The following is a 17,153-nucleotide window of genomic DNA, read 5'->3' as shown; positions in this document are numbered from 1 at the left end:
AATTATTTTGTCGTGTCTTAAATTTTCTTAAGTTTAAATTCAGCCTCTGAATGTGGAAACCTCTGAAAAGTGTCTGTCAACCAACAAGGGACTCCCGTGTGTTCTGTGGAACTCACCAAATACAGTATATTTCTTGGCACTTTTAAAACCAACTTCCTCAGTTTTATGAATTTGAGGAAAACTTATTGGTATATTTCTCAAACAATATGGACTCATGTGATCATTTATCACTAGTGCTCTTCTGGAGTCTAGTTAGATACTCTCATTGCAGTTTTCAATTACTCCTATTATGTTATAAGCAATTAAATTTACTTCGGTGATTTGGACCCCCATCTCTGCTGCTTTTAAGCCTGAAAGAGACTTATTTCAACATTATACATATTGTACTGTGTGACACCGTTCTTGAATCCATCCCAGAAACAGCTTCACATGCTACAAAGCCTCTTTCATCACACTGAACAATGACACTGGGGAGGTTCCCTCTCCCCCTGCACACACACCACAAAACAGCAACAATGTGGGCTTGACTTTTGTGCAACACATCAGGCTTCTGGATGAGAACATCTTTAAAATCAGATACAAGCACAAGACAAAAAAAGGAGAATGTGTTGAAGCAGACAACTCAAGACTCAAATAAGTAATATATGACATAAGTTTAAGGCAACCCAAGGAATGATAATATGGTTTTATTTAATACTATGTTCTTCTACCTAGCCAGCCTCATTTATCTTTTTACATGGGTCTTTATTTGATTTTAGCCTATTATTTCACAATGCAAGTAGATTTGTGGGACGCACAAATCTTAGACTGATATTACCTGGTATTTACAACAACCAATTTTGCGGTGGTATACAACAAGTGAACTTCTAGATAGAACTAATTCTATCTATCTAGAACGTCTAGATAGCAATCCACGATCCACAATTCACCAATTGTGCTTTATTTGTTTGGGCTGGGACAGCTGGAAGTTTTTCTTAGTTTATCCAGAGTGTTACACACTTTATTATTGCTGTGCATGAAGCAAAATGTTGGGTAAACTTGGGAAACTGATCAACCTCTCTGCATATACCTATGCGGCATTATACCAGGCAGCTGAAGAAATTCAGACTGTGAAATAGGGTCTCATCTTTTCCAACAAATGTCTTCCCAAGAAGAGCCTTCTTTGCATGGGCATGGATGAGTCACTCCTGTCAGTGCTCCAGATGATGAAATAAACAGCTTAAGCAAGTAGAAAGGACAATATAGCACATGACAATATCACATTACTTCAAGCTTGCATCATCCAACAAGCCTGACATGACCTACCAGACTGGGGGAGGGGAAATGATCAAAATAAAGATCCATGGCACTATGCTTCACTGAAGGTAGACAATTACCAAATTGTGTCAACCCACTGGAATTTAGGAAGAGAAAAATATCAGTGCATTGGCATTGCTATTGCTACCCAAAGGAAGCAGGAACAAGTTCACTAAAGATGTAAATATACCAGTGTCCATATGCTGGCTACATTTTATCATCATCATTTGACAGATGATTTATACAATCCTTACTGGCCCAACAAAATACCCAACCATCTGATTTCTGACACCCCCCCTAAGTGAAATATTGTATTAACTTTTTAAAAATAAATATATCCTTTGTGTGTGTGATTGTATGTGTACAAAGAGATGCATATATTTGTGTGTGTGTGTGTGTGTGTGTGTGTGTATGTGTATGTATGTATGTTTTCAGTTAGAAAAATACCATATATCAAAATATGGCAATACTATGGCTATGATTACAAAATCTCACAAAAATATTTTTAAGGCAATATGCTATGAATCTTTTTGTTTTGTTTGTAAATGCTTTTTCTCCGAATAGTGGCTGAAAATTATTGTACCACTAGAACAATTCCTGATAAAGGGGCAAACCTGCCCCTTTCCCACCCACAAACAAGTCCATGGCTGCTATCCTCTGATAGAGGAAGTTCTCCTCCTGAAAATGCTGCAAATTATGTCAGAAGATGTTATCCACAAGTCATATAAAATCTTCAGGTACCCTGGGACCAGAGCTCAGAAAAGTTAGCCATCTAGACCACTGACAAGCATCAGGGTCTTCTGGAGAACTATACTATGGTCTAGCAGAAAAAGTCACAAACCAGCCAACGCTTTGCATGACATGTTGACAGCATAGGAAGACATAGCTACTTCTAGGTCCTAAAAATAAAATCTCTCTTGGGCTGAGCTCTAGTCTTAGTGATGCCACAGAAGCATCTATATTCTTTTCATGGGAACAATATGAAAATGGTTTTCCATTTAGGGATGTTTTTGTATCTTCCCGATCAATAGAATTTCTGCTGGATTCCTACTCAAACACAAACCAGATCCCATCTTAACTAGTCTCAATCAAGGCTGATTAACTGCTACCACAGAGTAGCCTATTGCAGGTGGTATTTGCATATTTCGTTTCATAGAAGGCTGCAAAATAATTATGTGCAGATACATAGATAGCAAAATAAGCATATGTTGTATGCATATCCAAGTCTGTTAAGTGCAAGTCTTTTGTGGACCTAACCAATGGCTGAAGGGACCCTAAAGCACAATGAGAGAGAGGTAAGGAGGCAAAGATGGGCCTCAAAACTCCTGGTGGAGAATGACATCCTCAATTCTCTTGGGGAAGGAACTGAAAAAAATGTGCTGGTTATTGAGACATGTGTTTCTGACGGTCTGGCACCCTGAAGCCCACAGTGAAGAAGCAATATGTAAATATTTCTATTTTTTCCAATCTACTAAAAACAGGCAATTACTCATAATCCATTTTTAAGTTATAATAAATGCTATACTGGATGCTTTTTTGCTAAGAGTACAGGGTGGCTGGATTCATATATCATTCTTAATCGGTAGCTGAATCAACCAACTCCTGGATTTGCAGAAAGCAGCTACAAACTAAATAAGGAACTGGGTTATGAAATATGCTAAGTCACCATAACAAATAATCAAGGTTAAAACTAACCAAGCTTTTGCATGTTGTGCAGTTACTAGGAGTTGTGTTGTGCAAGACCAGTCACAGTGTTGCAGGGAAAATGTATTGGATAGCATTTTCTTCTGTCTCTGTTCTATTGATACTCATTCCTTCCCCTCAGTGTGCTTGGACAATGGAAGGGTTGGCAGTCTTACCATGGGGCCCCCTAAAAAAAAGATCCCATGGCGATCTGCTCTTTGGTGATAGGAGGATGGTAGCTGATGGAGCTTTTGTTCCAACCTATGGCAGACATAAAATCAGAGCATTCCTTTTGAAAGCCACACTTGTTCATTGATCTAACACTGGAACAAGATAGAAATCTTTCCCCTTTCCAGAAAAGGGAGAGGAACATCTCATGATACATGGAAGCAAAAGTTTAGTTAAAAAAAAAAAGTTATTGGAGTAGGGAAAGCCACGTTTGCAGTGCAGAAACAACTCTCTCCCCTTATTATGCTCAATAGCAAAATAATAATAATAAAACAAAAAACAAAAACAAAAAAGAGACTGTTTTAACCATGTGTAAAATGTGCATTCGCACAATTGTCTATACATGCAGTTTGAAAGAAAGGAAGCGTTAATTTTTCTTTTAAAAAAGCACTGAAATCAAAACCGAAACAAAACATAAAATGAGTTTTATATTTTCAAAAATACATTAAACATATACTCTTTTCTGCAATGTGCATATTTTTATATTCGCTCTCTCTCACACATGCTCTCTCTCTCTCTCTCTCTCTCTTTCTCTCTCTGAACTTAAGGTACTTTGGTCAGCAAATCCTATTGCTACATCCTCATTTCCCACCCACCCCTTTTGAAACAACAAAGCTTCCAGAAAGTTTCCCCAAACCATCTAACATCTATTTGGGGATTTTTGTTGTTGTTCACTTGCTTGTTTTGGTTTGATTTTTTTTTCTTTTTGTAAACTTTACAAAATAGCACAGAGATTCCATTTGGATCAAAAGCTTACATTTTTTTTTTTTTTTGTGAGGGAGAAGATCACAAGATGGATTCATTGCATCTCAAGTTGCTTTCATCCTCTGAGCAACTTTTGTACACAATCCTTTGGGTTAGTTATTGCTTAGAGCTTCATCTTGATGTCACCCACTGTATAGGGGGCATTTCTTTGGCTTGACATGGCACAAACGAATGTGAATGGAGAAGAAGAACTAAAGAATTATTCTCACAAGGGGAAAAACTAAACTGCAATGGTGATGCAAAAATCTATGGTATGCATAGCACAGAAGAGCCCCCGTGAGGCAAATAAAAAAACCCCCCACAAATAAAAGAGATATATCTATACTTAAAGTAAACATTGTGCATCCTTCTTGTGAATCAATAGGTCCTCCAAGTTGGCTGCTTTCAAAAGAAGAGACCGGGTCTTCCAAATCCAACTGATTTTTAACCAAATCAAATTCTGCCTCACGGCAAATTTTGATGCCGAAGCACCCGCAAATAGGATAAGCTTTTACAAAAGTGCAACAGTTTACAAGGCCTTGATTTTTTTTTTTTTTTTTAGTATCCTGGGAAAACCGTTGAGGGAGAAAATTCCTGTTTGGCACACCAAAAAAGGTTTTTGGAACTGGAAACACTGGGTTGTCTTGCCAGAGCACCCAACGACAGCATCAGACAACAAATTCTGGAACGTCTTCATGGGCGAGGTCCAAGGAAAAGTATTTGCTGGTTCTTTTGACGGGAAAAGCGTTTTGGATATTGATGCACTGTTGAGCTAAACAGCCATTACAATACAGTCTGTCTTCAGCCAATCCATGGCCACACCCAAATGTATAACTCTGTGCTGTCTCCTGGCATAGGCTTGCCAGGCGCAAGAAGTCTTTTTGGTAGAGCCGTATGTCATCCAGACTTAAGCTGTGGCGATCGGTGGAGGTCCTTGGTTTCTGGCAGATGCTCTGTAGAAAATAAGGAAAGGTTTAATTTGTCCTTCCTTATTCTGAGACCCTCAAGTTATGGAACAACTGGCTTTATGGAACAACTTACTTTATTTCTGTCTGGTAGGTTCTTTAAATACAGTTTGATATTGATCAAAATATCATGAATTTTTGTTATTGTTGTTGATGGCCCTTGAATTTGACTGGGAAAAGAATGATCTTTCCCCAAATTTAGTCTCTTCTCTGCGGAAAGTAGGAACTTGAGAAGACACACAGGCTGAGTTCAAACAGTACATTAAATTATAAACATGGGTTGACAAAGCACAATGGCTGTATTCACATCACATGTCGGTTTCAACAACATGTTGAAACTTAGGTATTGCATACAAAATTGTACAATGCTTCACTGTAAATGAGCCTTGGTGGCACAGCAGACTAAAGTGCTGTTAAATAGCACCAGCTGCCTGCAATTACTGCAAGTTCAAATCTCATGAGGCTCAAGGTTGACTCAGTCTTCCATCCTTTCGAGGTAGGTAAAATGAGGACCCGGATTGTGGGGGCAATAAGCTGACTTTGTATAAAAAAGAACACCGCTTAGGGGGGGCCAAAAGCCCTACTAAGCAGGTATATACAAAAGTATGAAGGCTATTGTTTAATGCATTGTAAGCCGCTCTGAGTCTCCGGAGAAGGGCGGCATATAAATCGAACCAATAAATAAATAAACAAATAAATAAACAAACAAATAAATAAATGACTTTTTTTTAGCTTTAATCATAATGCAACGTGTGCAAAAAACGTTTTAAACCGTTTTAAATTTAGCATAAACTGCTCTAATATCAATTGTAAACAATTTGATTTTTGTGACAGAATTGTCAAAGTCTGGAATATTTTATCTGATCCCGTTATTTCAGCCATTAACTTCCACAGTTTTAATTCTAATTTAAATATGGACCTCACTCCATATTTAAGGGGGTGTGCATAAGTGCACTGGTGTGTCTCTTTTCCCTGTCACATTTTGATTTCCTTATTTTCTTTCTTTGAATTTGTATTTTTTGTTTGGTGAAGAAAAATAAATAAATAACAAATAAATCTTACTTTGTGTGTGAGTCCTTCACACAACATACTAAGATAAAAGCTGTATTACTATTAGACACTGATCCACCAACAACCGAGTTACATTTTAGCCTAGCCTGGCATATTGTGCAAACTCAGCCAAACAATCTTCATTGACACTTTTGGATTATCTGAAAGCTTAAAGTGCCTGATAAGATGCTTGTCAAGCCATAATCCGTTGTATTTGTTTTACTTCTCCTTTTTCTGCCTACAGTTAAAGTAAAGGTAAAGTTAAAGGTTCCCTTCACACATATGTGCCCCGACTCTAGGGGGTGGTGCTCATCTCCGTTTCAAAGACGAAGAGCCAGCGCTGTCTGAAGACGTCTCCATGGTCATGTGGCCAGCATGACTAAATGCCAATGGCGCATGGAACGCTGTTACCTTCCCACCAGAGGTGGTCCCTATTTTTCTACTTGCATTTTTTATAGTGTTTTTGAATTGCTAGGTTGGCAGAAGCTGGGGCAAGTAACCGGAACTCACCCTGTTAGGTGGCACTAGGGATTTGAACTGCTGAACTGCCGACCTTTCGATCAACAAGCTCAACGTCTTAGTCACTGAGCCACCGCGTTCCATACTGTCTGCCTACAGTTACAGTATTGCAAACAGAGAAAAGTAGAAGACATCATTAAAGCATCATGTGATGCCTGAAATGTAACAAATAAATGAAAACATATGGAAGGGATTTGTCTACTATTCCCAAAACAGTGATTTTGCTTCCATTCCTGTTATGATTAGCTGCCATTAGAATGCTATGTTCTGTCATAGTCATCCACCCATTCTGTCTGACTTGGTTTTTCCCATCACAATTCACAAACCTGTGGCAATGAATCAATGCTCTGGCCACGAAGTTTTACCACTGTCTCCGAGGAGCTGGAAGTAGACGAATTCACTTCTTTGACAACTAACCCTGAGTTAGGTGACAAGAAAATAAAAACCAAAAGAGGTGATTCAATCGTCATTAAGTTTTCATGGTATTGTAGTGCTGCACAGAATACAGTACATCTGAAGTGCACTTTTTGCATCGAATTGCATTGTAAAAATCGTATGAGCCTGTTATCTTTTATCTGGCCTTTATAGAATTCTAAGTACGGCAATAATGAGTTTGATGGAATGAATACAACCTTCCTTAACCAGGTGCTCTCCATATGTGCAGACTGCAATTTCCCTGCTAACTAGGGACTTCCCATGGGTCGTGTTAACTAGGGATTATGAAAGCTTTTTTCTGAAGGATCCCGTCTAAACCATGGATGAGCCATGGAGGCGCAGTGGTTAGAGTACTGCAGGCTACTTCTGCTGACTGCCGGCTGCCTGCAATTTGGCAGTTCACATCTCACCAGGTTGACTCAGCCTTCCATCCTTCCGAGGTGGGTAAAACGAGGAGCCAAATTGTTGGGGGCAATATGCCGACTCTGTAAACTGCTTAGAGAGGGCTGTAAAGCACTGTAAAGTGGTATATAAGTCTAAGCGCTATTGCTATTGCTAAGGAAGGCTGTCCTTACCTTGAAAATTATTTGAGTGAAGATGGTCAAAATTCAGCCTGATATGGCACAGTTCGGTATATAAAATACAAGTTGTTAAAATTAAGACTGATACACCTACTCTGCTGGAAACTACTAACTTGAAATGAATGGTTACTTCTTTGTTTATCATTAAATATTTGGTATGTTGCGTGTAGTGTACCTATGTACATTTCTTTGAACCTTTTGTAATCATAATAAAAATACAAGTAGTCCTTGATTTATGACCACAATTGAGCCCATCATTTATGTTGCTAAGTGAGAAATTTGTTAAGTGGGTTTGGTCCCATTTTATGACGTTTCAGGCCACATTTGTTAAGTGAATCACTGGAGTTGTTAAATTAGTAACATGGTTGTTAAGTGAATCTGGCTTCCCCATTGACTTTGCTTGTCAGAAGGTTGCAAAAGGGACACTGCAACCGTCATAAATGTGAGTCAGTTGTCAAGCATTCAAATGTAAATCACGTGACCATGGACTTGTTGCAACGGTCGTAAGTGTGGAAAAACGGTCACAAGTCACTTTTTTCAGTGCTGTTGCAACTCTGAACTGTCACTAAACAAACTGTTGTAAATTGAGGGCAACCCATGTTAGAGTTCTCCTTTTGTTCCTTACAATAAACTCACCTGAATGTCCATTAAACTTCCTGGCCAACAGCATGTCCTCTGTGATATAAATGCAAACATCAGGATTGATGTCATCCAGAGATGTTTCACTTGTTGGCTCGAGATCTCGAGGATCATCAACCAGCATTTCTATTTCTGAAACAAAGAGAGAATAAATGCAAGGGGAAAGGAGGAGCTGGAACAGCTACATTGACAAGACTGCGGGTACAACAAAGCATAATCTTATCTTTAAAATAGACTAGACTAAACAAGACGAGACGAGAACAGAACAGAACAGAATAACAGAGTTGGAAGGGACCTTGGAGGTCTTCTAGTCCAACCCCCTACCTAGGCAGGAAACCCTATATCATTTCAGACAAATGGTTATCCAATCTCTTCTTAAAAATTTCCAGTGTTGGAGCATTTGCAACTTCTGGAGGCAATTTGTTCCACTGGTTAATTGTTCTAACTGTCAGGAAAGTTCTCCTTAGTTCTAAATTGCTTCTCCCCTTGATTAGTTTCCACCCATTGCTTCTTGTCCTGCCTTCAGGTGCTTTGGAGAATAGCTTGACTCCCTCTTCTTTGTGGCAGCCCTCGGCAGCTTTACAACAGATGAATTTGGGAAATCCAGACGATGCAAAACCACTTTTTTTTCTCTAATGGTTTAGGCCCCCAAAAAATCTAAAGGGAGAGTACAAAACACAGGGTGCCTTTTCTTTTGTTCCCAGAATGAAAAGCAGCTGCGGGAGGCAGCAATCAAATCCAGAGAAATAACAGAGGAAAATGATGCACACACCCTTTTCCTTCTGGACTCTTTGTCCCACCAGCCACAGGACAGGATGAAATCCACATGGAAAGGATTTACCCTCCATGGGCCATTTCTTCACTCATGATAACTTCCTTCTGGCCACCCAATTTCAATAAGAAGAAAAAGAAAGAAAACCTGACACCCACTGGGAGAATGCTGGCATGCTTTGTTCATCTTGTATTTTCCTGCTCTTTATTTTTGAGAATATAGCCTTGGATATTTTTAATAATACTAGGAAATATTAAAGAGATAATGACATAGAAACCAAAGCAGGAGAAGGATGCAGAGTCAGGCTATTTGGTCCTTCTAGCTGAGCATTGCCTTTACCAGGAGTTTTCAAATGTTTTCAGTCAGTGGAAATTGATAATTAAAAATTCCACTAACCTTTGATCAACAGGCAAGCTCTAGAGATAAGAAATGACTGTGTTCAAATAAACCCCATCAAGTTCTTATGCATCCATAGGTTCTTGCAGAACACAGCTTGAAAAAAAATCTGGTGTACATCAGCCCCTCGCAGCTGTGTTGGATTAATATCCAGAATCCCTTTGGCATCCTGAGAAATTATGCGAGTTGACACCCAGCCAGCATATCAGAAGGCTAGATATGCTAATTGCCAGTGGGTCTCCTGAGACCCAAGCAGAGAAAAGCCATCCCAAGGTTGTTTGAAAATCGCTTTTCAAACTTGATATTTTAAATTTTTCATTGTTTTTATTGTATTACAATGAACAAACATAATCAAATAACTGAAAAATCCAAAATGCATAAAGAAAAAAAGATATAAAAATGGATATCTATTTCTAACTCTATAGATAATATAGAAAATACAAAAACATCTACTAAAAGGTAAATAAATAAACAGGCACAAATTTACCACCCATGTAAAGTATTTGTCAGGTTCTGACGGACGCCCTAATTAAATCATGAGCCTCGAGCCAAGCTTCAAAAGAAATCCAGTTATTTATTAGGAGCTTCATATTGGCACATTCCCAAGTGAAGCCAGCTCTGACCCTACGTAATTTATGCCCCAATCATGACCCTGTCCCCCCCCCCGGTGTGTCATCAATCACATTCTCCAATGGAGCAATTTCGTGGGTTGTAGAGACCACTCCCTTCCGGCCGCTGTGGGTAACCCTGGGATACAGCCTTGAGAGAGATGAGTCTGGAATGTGCATCTATCTTTTGCTGCTGTGCTGTTTCGTTGGTTTCTCATCTCCCCCCTTGCTTAAGGCAACTTGAGAGCAGGCCAGGGATGCTTTGTGAGTTGACAGTATTACTATATTCCATATTCTGGAATTTGAATCTCAATCTAGGAATCAAACAAACCAACAAACCCAAACTCTACATTAGTGGGCAAAGATTGTCAAGAATGAACCAAATATGGACAATTACCATCCTCCTGAGAGGAGTCCTCCTCCAGGCGTTCCTTCTCACTGCTTTCTACTCCAGAGGTATGAGAACTACCATGACTGGTCATAGAGCTGCAAGCTCTCAGCTGGCGATGGACAGCAGCCACCATGAAGTCCTCCTCTGTCCCCCGTTCCCTGGGCTTTGGATCAGTCTCAATTCCAGAGGTGTGGGAGCTGCTATGGCTAGCAGTTGAGTGGCGGGAGAGACGCTTGTGCTTCACACTGCCTGAACTACTTCCACTGGTTCTGGAACGCTTTTCCAGTTGATCCATATCAAGGTCCAGAGCATCGCTGATGTAGGATTCACGATATTGTTTTTTCTCTGGAAGAATCATACATGAAAGAATGTAACACCCATACTTAATCTGGCATCTGAACTATGGGCTCAGAAATAACAGTGCATATGTATGGCTTCAATAGACTAGAATAACAGAGTTGGAAGGGACCTTGGAGGTCTTCTAGTCCAACTCCCTGCAAATGGTTATCCAACATCTTCTTAAAAACTTCCAGTGTTGGAGCACTCACAACTTCTGGAGGCAAGTTGTTCCACTGATTAATTGTTCTGTCAGGAAATTTCTCCTTAGTTCTAAGTTGCTTCTCTCCTTGATTAGTTTCCACCCATTGCTTCTTGTCCTACCCTCAGGTGCTTTGGAGAAAAGCTTGACTCACTCTTCTTTGTGGCAGCCCCTGAGATATTGGAACACTGCTATCATGTCCTTCTTTTCATTAAACTAGACATACCCAGTTCCTGCAACCGTTCTTCATATGTTTTAGCCTTCAGTCCCTAATCATCTTTGTTGCTCTTCTCTACACTTTTTCTAAAGTCTCAACTTCTTTTTTACACCGTGGCGACCAAAACTGGATGCAGTATTCCAAGTGTGGCCTTACCAAGGCATTATAAAGTAGTATTAACACTTCATGTGATCTTGATTCTATCCCTCTGTTTATGCAGCCTATAATTGTGTTGGCTTTTTTGGCAGCTGCTGTACCCTGCTGGCTCATATTTAAATGGTTATCCACTAGGACTCCAAGATCCCTCTCACAGTTACTACTATTGGGCAAGGTACCACATATACTGTACCTGTGCATTTTGTTTTTCATATACAGTGGGTGCTATGGTGAAGTCAGAAATGCACATATTGTTTCAAACTGGCATTAAATATGGGATTTCTACCTTCGTTCTCCTCTAGCTTCCTGATCTGCCTCAGGAGAGGTTGCAGGTTCATGTAGAGGCGATGACTATTGCTCAGGAGCTGCAGGAGATGCCGCGATCGCAAAGGACAGCCAGTGTAGTAGGTGAGCTTGCGAGCAGATGGCAGACCATCAGGCAGAATCTCAAATCTCTTGCCCTGCAAAGACAAGAGACATGAAGAAGTTCACCAGCACAGAGAGACTTCTGTTTAACCTAGCTTTGTAGGGCTTTTTTAAAAGTTCTGTCTCTGGTTTACAGTGTTTGTTATATAGAGTAGAATAGAATTCTTTATTGGCCAAGAGTGATTGGACACACAAGGAATTTGTCTTGGTGCATACGCTCTTGGTGTACATAAAAGAAAAGATACATTTGTCAAGAATCATAAGATATAACACTTAATGATAGTCATAGGGAAACAGTCAATATAAATCTTAGGAATACCAGCAACACGGTTACAGTCATACAGTCATAAGTGGGAGGAGATGGGTGATAGGAACGATGAGAAGATTAATAGTAATGCAGACTTAGTAAATAGTTTGAAAGTGTTGAGGGAAATATTTGTTTAGCAGAGTGATGGCATTTGGGAAAAAACTGTTCTTGTGTCTAGTTGTTCTGGTGTGCAGTGCTCTATAGCGTCGTTTTGAGGGTAGGAATTGAAACAATTGATGTCCAGGATGCGAGGGGTCTGTAGATATTTTCACAGCCCTCTTTTTGACTCGTGCAGTATACAGGTCCTCAATGGAAGGCAGGATGGTAGCAATTTTTTTTGCTGCAGTTGTAATTATCCTCTGAAGTCTGTGTCTGTCTTGTTGGGTTGCAGAACCAAATCAGACAGATATCATATAGGAGGGTCCAATTTTGGGATTATCCTACTCACCACAAATACAAGTTTTCCTACGTTGGTCCAAGGGAAGTCATAGAGCAGTTGTCTTTCACTGTTTATATTCTGAAAGAAAGAGAAGAAAAAAGATAACATGATTATGCTACACTTATCTTAGAAAGTATACGGCTTTTAAACTGAAACAATATGCCTTGCTTTCACCCACTATTTTTTATTTCATAAGTCAAAAAGAAAGTAGATGCATGAGGTTTTCAAATGATTTGCTTGACATGATGCTTGTCACATTGCATATGAGGTACTGCTCGTGCTGATTGGATTGGACTGGCTGACTAGATTTGGCAGATAACTTTTTTTCTGTTAAGAGCTGCATTACCCTAGGGCAACAGCCCCCAACCTTTGGGGCACCAGGGACTGGTTCCATGGAGAGTGTTTTTTCCGCAGACCGGAGTGGATGTGGTTTGATGTGCTGCCTGCATCCCATGGATGGGCCTTCGCTTGTTTGCGTGGCCAGGTTTCTGGCATGCCACAGACCAGTGGCGGTCCATAGACTGGGGTTGGGGATCCCTGCCTTAGGGATAGAGAGCCAGTTTGGTATAGTAGTTAAGATATCAGGTGGAAACTGGGAGATTGTGAGTTTTAGTCCTTCTTTAGGCACCCAGCTGGGTGACCTTGGGCCAGCATCTGGAATGTTTGCTCACTCAGTTACCAGCAGGATGTAAAATAATGCAGAAAGCAACATTCATTTATTCAATTTAGATTTTTTATTTCTTTTTGGAATGAAAAAATATTTAGTATAAATACTCTCTTCCAATTTTTCTTTAAAACAACAATTCCCAGCTCTTTAGGTTCAGTTGGCTAAGAGCAAGGGACTTGCTCAAAGTCATCCAGTGAGCTTCCATAAATATGGGTGGATTCAAACCTTGTCATTCATCATCTTAACCACAATATCATACTGGTATATGCTTTAGGTTAAGTTTGCATGTGAGCTACAGAATCTCAATAATGAAATTATGACTCTTTTATTTGTTGTTAAATTTGTTTGCTGCCTATCTTGCCCTGGGGTTACTTCTGGGAGGCTTACAATGAAACAATAAAAATAAACAGTGGGACTACAATAATGTGAAATTAAAAAGATGAGCAGAGGGGCATCAGGAAGCATGGGGGGGGAGGTGGAGTTTACTTATTTATTTATTCAAAATGTTTTATTCACTTAGATAACGGGCTCTGCAGAATTGGGTTCAGAGAACAATATTTTTAACAACAACAAAAATTCTTTGTACTGAGCAGGATGTAGCACTCTGGAACATTTTTCAAGTGCTCACTTTGCAAAAACTAGGCCGAGAAACATCTTCCTGCTCTACTAAGGTAAAGGCAAAGGTAAAGGTAAAGGTTCCCCTCGCACATATGTGTTAGTCGTTCCCGACTCTAGGGGGCGGTGCTCATCTCTGTTTCTAAGCCAAAGAGCCAGTGCTGTCCGAAGATGTCTCTGTGGTCATGTGGCCGGCATGACTAAATGCCAAAGGCGCACGGAACTCTGTTACCTTCCCACCAATGGTGGTTGTAGGAAAAAAATGCCTTTAAAAGCCTCTGCTGATCCCAGCTGACTTGCCTGATCATCAGAAGCTTCTAAAAGCATTTTTTTCTGCAACCTCTTAAGTTTGTAGAAAAAATGCTTTTAAAAATAATAATAAAAAAAGTTGGCCACGCCCACCCAGTCACATTACTCCCCCCCACCAAGCCATGCCCACAGAACCGGTAGTAACAAATTTTAGATTTCACCCCTGAATATATGGCATTGGGGGTGGGGGGCGGCGGGACTGCCCAAATTATTTCATTTCATTTTAAAATTAAACCTAGTATCATTGTCCTTGGGTTGGGCATTTAATACTTTTCACCTTTCAGGTTTTTAAAAAAAGCAAATTTGGAGGTTGCTGGGTCCTCATGGAAGGTTTTGAGGAATTACATAAGACCTTGGGACCACAGCTTGTGCACATCTGCCAGAATCCTGAAAAAGAAATGGTCTCAATCACATCCGGACAGGTAACTGAATTGTCTGTACCAATAAGTCAGTTACCGAAACATGTACCTGAAATATCTGGATTCCCTTTGTGGTAAGCCCAAGGGAAAGGGAAGCATCGATTTCTTTCTTGTCCTACAAGAGAGAAAATACACTTGCATTATTATCCCACATAACACATTTAGCTGACATATCAATGATAACCAGAGCTGTGCACATATTCACTAGCGATTGAGAAAAGAAACATTTCTTTGATTCAAATGAAAGAAGAATTTGGGTTTTTTAAAGCACTGCAAGAATTGGTTGGACCACAACTTTATAATCCTCAGGAAGACCAGGATGAATACGCAGGAGTATAACCTACAACTCTTCATTCATTCTTTTTCAGGATCATTCCTTTGGCACTTCCAAAATTATTTTGGAGCTTGTGAGTTCAAATGAGATCAGCATTTTTAGCTTGGAAGGTTTTCTTATTTTTATTTTGCTTTGGAGAGACATGTGGAGCTTGCTTTCCACAAAACAACTAGATGACACATAGGCAGCATCTCCTGCTTGCTCCCTACAAACAACTAACATTTAGAAATATACATCTTTTCTTTGCAAATAGAAGCTCCATTTAACAATTACAGCTGTAGTTGAACATACCTAAATACAGTGTCTAAGACGGTCAGCTGGTAACACTGAATGCAGCTGCTAAGAGCTTGTAAAAGAATCGAATAGCAGGAGGCCTATAAAAATCTTACGCCACCTTCAAGTAGGGTTAACTTTGTTGTGCAAACAACTAAACAGCTTCTTTGGGCAAAAATAATCCAGTGAATGTCAATTGAGGGATGAATGTATCACTCTAAATGGGGTGATTTTGGATTCTTAAAAGACTGCACTGTGTAATTCAATATCTATAAAATATCAATATTTTTTCAATGTCTAGAAAAAAATTGAACCCCCCAACATATACCGTATCATTATAGCCACTGCAGTGGTGATGCAGTGATTAGAGTGCAGTACTGTTAGAATGCAGTACTGCAGGCTACTTCTTCTGACTGCTGGCTACCAGCTGATCGGCAGTTTGAGTCTCACTGGCTCAAGTTTGACTCAGCCTTCCATCCTTCCTAGGTCGGTAAAATAAGGACCCAGATTGCTGGGGGTTACAGCACTTAGAGAGGGCTGTAAAGCATTGTGAAATGGCATATAAATCTAAGTGCTATTGCAATTGCTATTATAAAGAATCTGAGACTGTCTCCAGTCCTGGCTCTAATATTTGGGATGTACACAGCTAAAGAGATCCCTTGAATTTGCAACAGTCAGGCCCTACAGAGAATTTCATCCCAATGACCTTGAATAGTTCCTGCAAAGTGGAACTTATGCTGCCATTGAGCAATGCATTTCAATTATTTGAAAAATATTTAGCAAACCAACATATATCACTCTCTGGATCAGGATCTGGATAGCATATCTTCTTAAATGCAAGATGGGGAATTAATTCGGGTCTATTCCTGTTGTTAAGCCATCTTTCCTCTGAGCTGTGCACATTACTCAACTCACTGAATAATCCACACTCCCATTGTCATTTTGAAAAAAAACATTTCAAACATTTGCTTGCAAAGCAATTACTAAAGGATCATGATTACATCCAACAAAGTTAGTGCCAGTCCAGGTAACATCCTCCTGAATCTCAGCTGCCAGGCAGCACAATGTCCACAGATTTAGAACTCACCGCACATCTTTATCACCAGTTTTTGAAAAGGGGATATTAAAAAAAACAAACAAAACCTGCTCTTTCTTGACTTGCAATTTAAAATGTGCCTCCATGGCTGGGGTGTCAAACTCAAGGCCCGGGGCCCAGAACTGGCCTGCGGGGTACTTAGATCTGCCCCACGGGGCCGCACTGGAAATAGCGAAGGACTGGCCTATGGTGCACAGGCTCCTGAGCTCCACTTTTGACTGCCACGGCCTTCTGCAACCCTCTGCCAGTGAAAACGTTTTCACTGGCAGAGGGTTGCAGGAGGCTGTGGCAGTCAAAAGTGGAGCTCGGGAACCCATTTTTGTTGACAGAGCACTCGGGCCACCATAGGCGCCCTGACAGGAGCGACGTCGAGCTGGCCACATCCACCCTGGCCACACCCACCTTGGCCCCCTGAGGTAAAACACAACCCTGATGCAGCCTTCAACGAAATCGAGTTTGACACCCCTGCTCTAAGCCTACCTCCAAAGAATTTTTTATTTGATTTTTGTGATGTGAATGAATCGTATGATAGGAAAATTGTTAAAAATTACGACTGGGAGGCATCATCCCATAAAAAGATTAGAAACTGCCAAGCAGCGGTCACTTCACCCAAAGATTTGCTTGCTGTAGCCTCACTCCATACCTTGTACAATCTATAATAATGGACAGCTACGTCATCCAACCGAACAGCCTCCTTGATGTACTTGAGGTGGGCTTCAGAGGCAGTCAGTGCACATTGGTCTTTGTGCATGATGGGGATGTGTTTCAGGATGTAATCCTTCCCTCTCTTGGCCACCACCTGCCAAGAAGAAAAATACACGTTGATTATAAGGGTATGGGTTCATATCCTCAGGCACTTAGATGTTCAACTATTTATTTAGTCAATTTATATGGCTCTGGGCGACAGCGTGTTAAAATAGGTAAAAGAAATGTGTGCAAAGATTAAAATACACAGCAGTCGAAAAAAACCACAAGAATCATTAGCACAGCCAGGAGACAACCCCCTTCATACACTGATTGCAGCTTTCCCTGCTCCAGAGGTCTTGGAGG

The 17,153-nt window shown here is 40.3% G+C and overlaps 1 protein-coding gene across 1 annotated transcript in view; it reads right to left on the bottom strand.

Annotated features, from left to right (window-relative positions):
• Nucleotides 1-4,221: 4,221 nt before the first annotated feature.
• Nucleotides 4,222-17,153, bottom strand: part of FRMD6 (FERM domain containing 6) — a 62,948-nt gene continuing 50,016 nt past the window's right edge. Inside the window, exons 7-14 of the mRNA XM_070931668.1 lie at nucleotides 16,747-16,902; nucleotides 14,450-14,515; nucleotides 12,400-12,468; nucleotides 11,505-11,679; nucleotides 10,314-10,652; nucleotides 8,138-8,272; nucleotides 6,812-6,903; nucleotides 4,222-4,904 (exon numbers count right to left, since the gene is read on the bottom strand). Coding sequence (XP_070787769.1) covers nucleotides 4,620-4,904; nucleotides 6,812-6,903; nucleotides 8,138-8,272; nucleotides 10,314-10,652; nucleotides 11,505-11,679; nucleotides 12,400-12,468; nucleotides 14,450-14,515; nucleotides 16,747-16,902 — 1,317 coding nt within the window. The 3' untranslated portion in view covers nucleotides 4,222-4,619. The remainder of the gene's footprint in view (nucleotides 4,905-6,811; nucleotides 6,904-8,137; nucleotides 8,273-10,313; nucleotides 10,653-11,504; nucleotides 11,680-12,399; nucleotides 12,469-14,449; nucleotides 14,516-16,746; nucleotides 16,903-17,153) is intronic.

Source organism: Pituophis catenifer, unplaced genomic scaffold (genome assembly GCF_029215685.1).
Source record: "Pituophis catenifer annectens isolate HBS135680 unplaced genomic scaffold, rPitCat1.0.hap2 SCAF_1, whole genome shotgun sequence".
In the NCBI taxonomy this organism is placed as follows: Eukaryota; Metazoa; Chordata; class Lepidosauria; order Squamata; family Colubridae; genus Pituophis; species Pituophis catenifer.
Note: the sequence above shows the minus strand (reverse complement) of the source record. Positions and strands in the feature narration are given on the sequence as shown.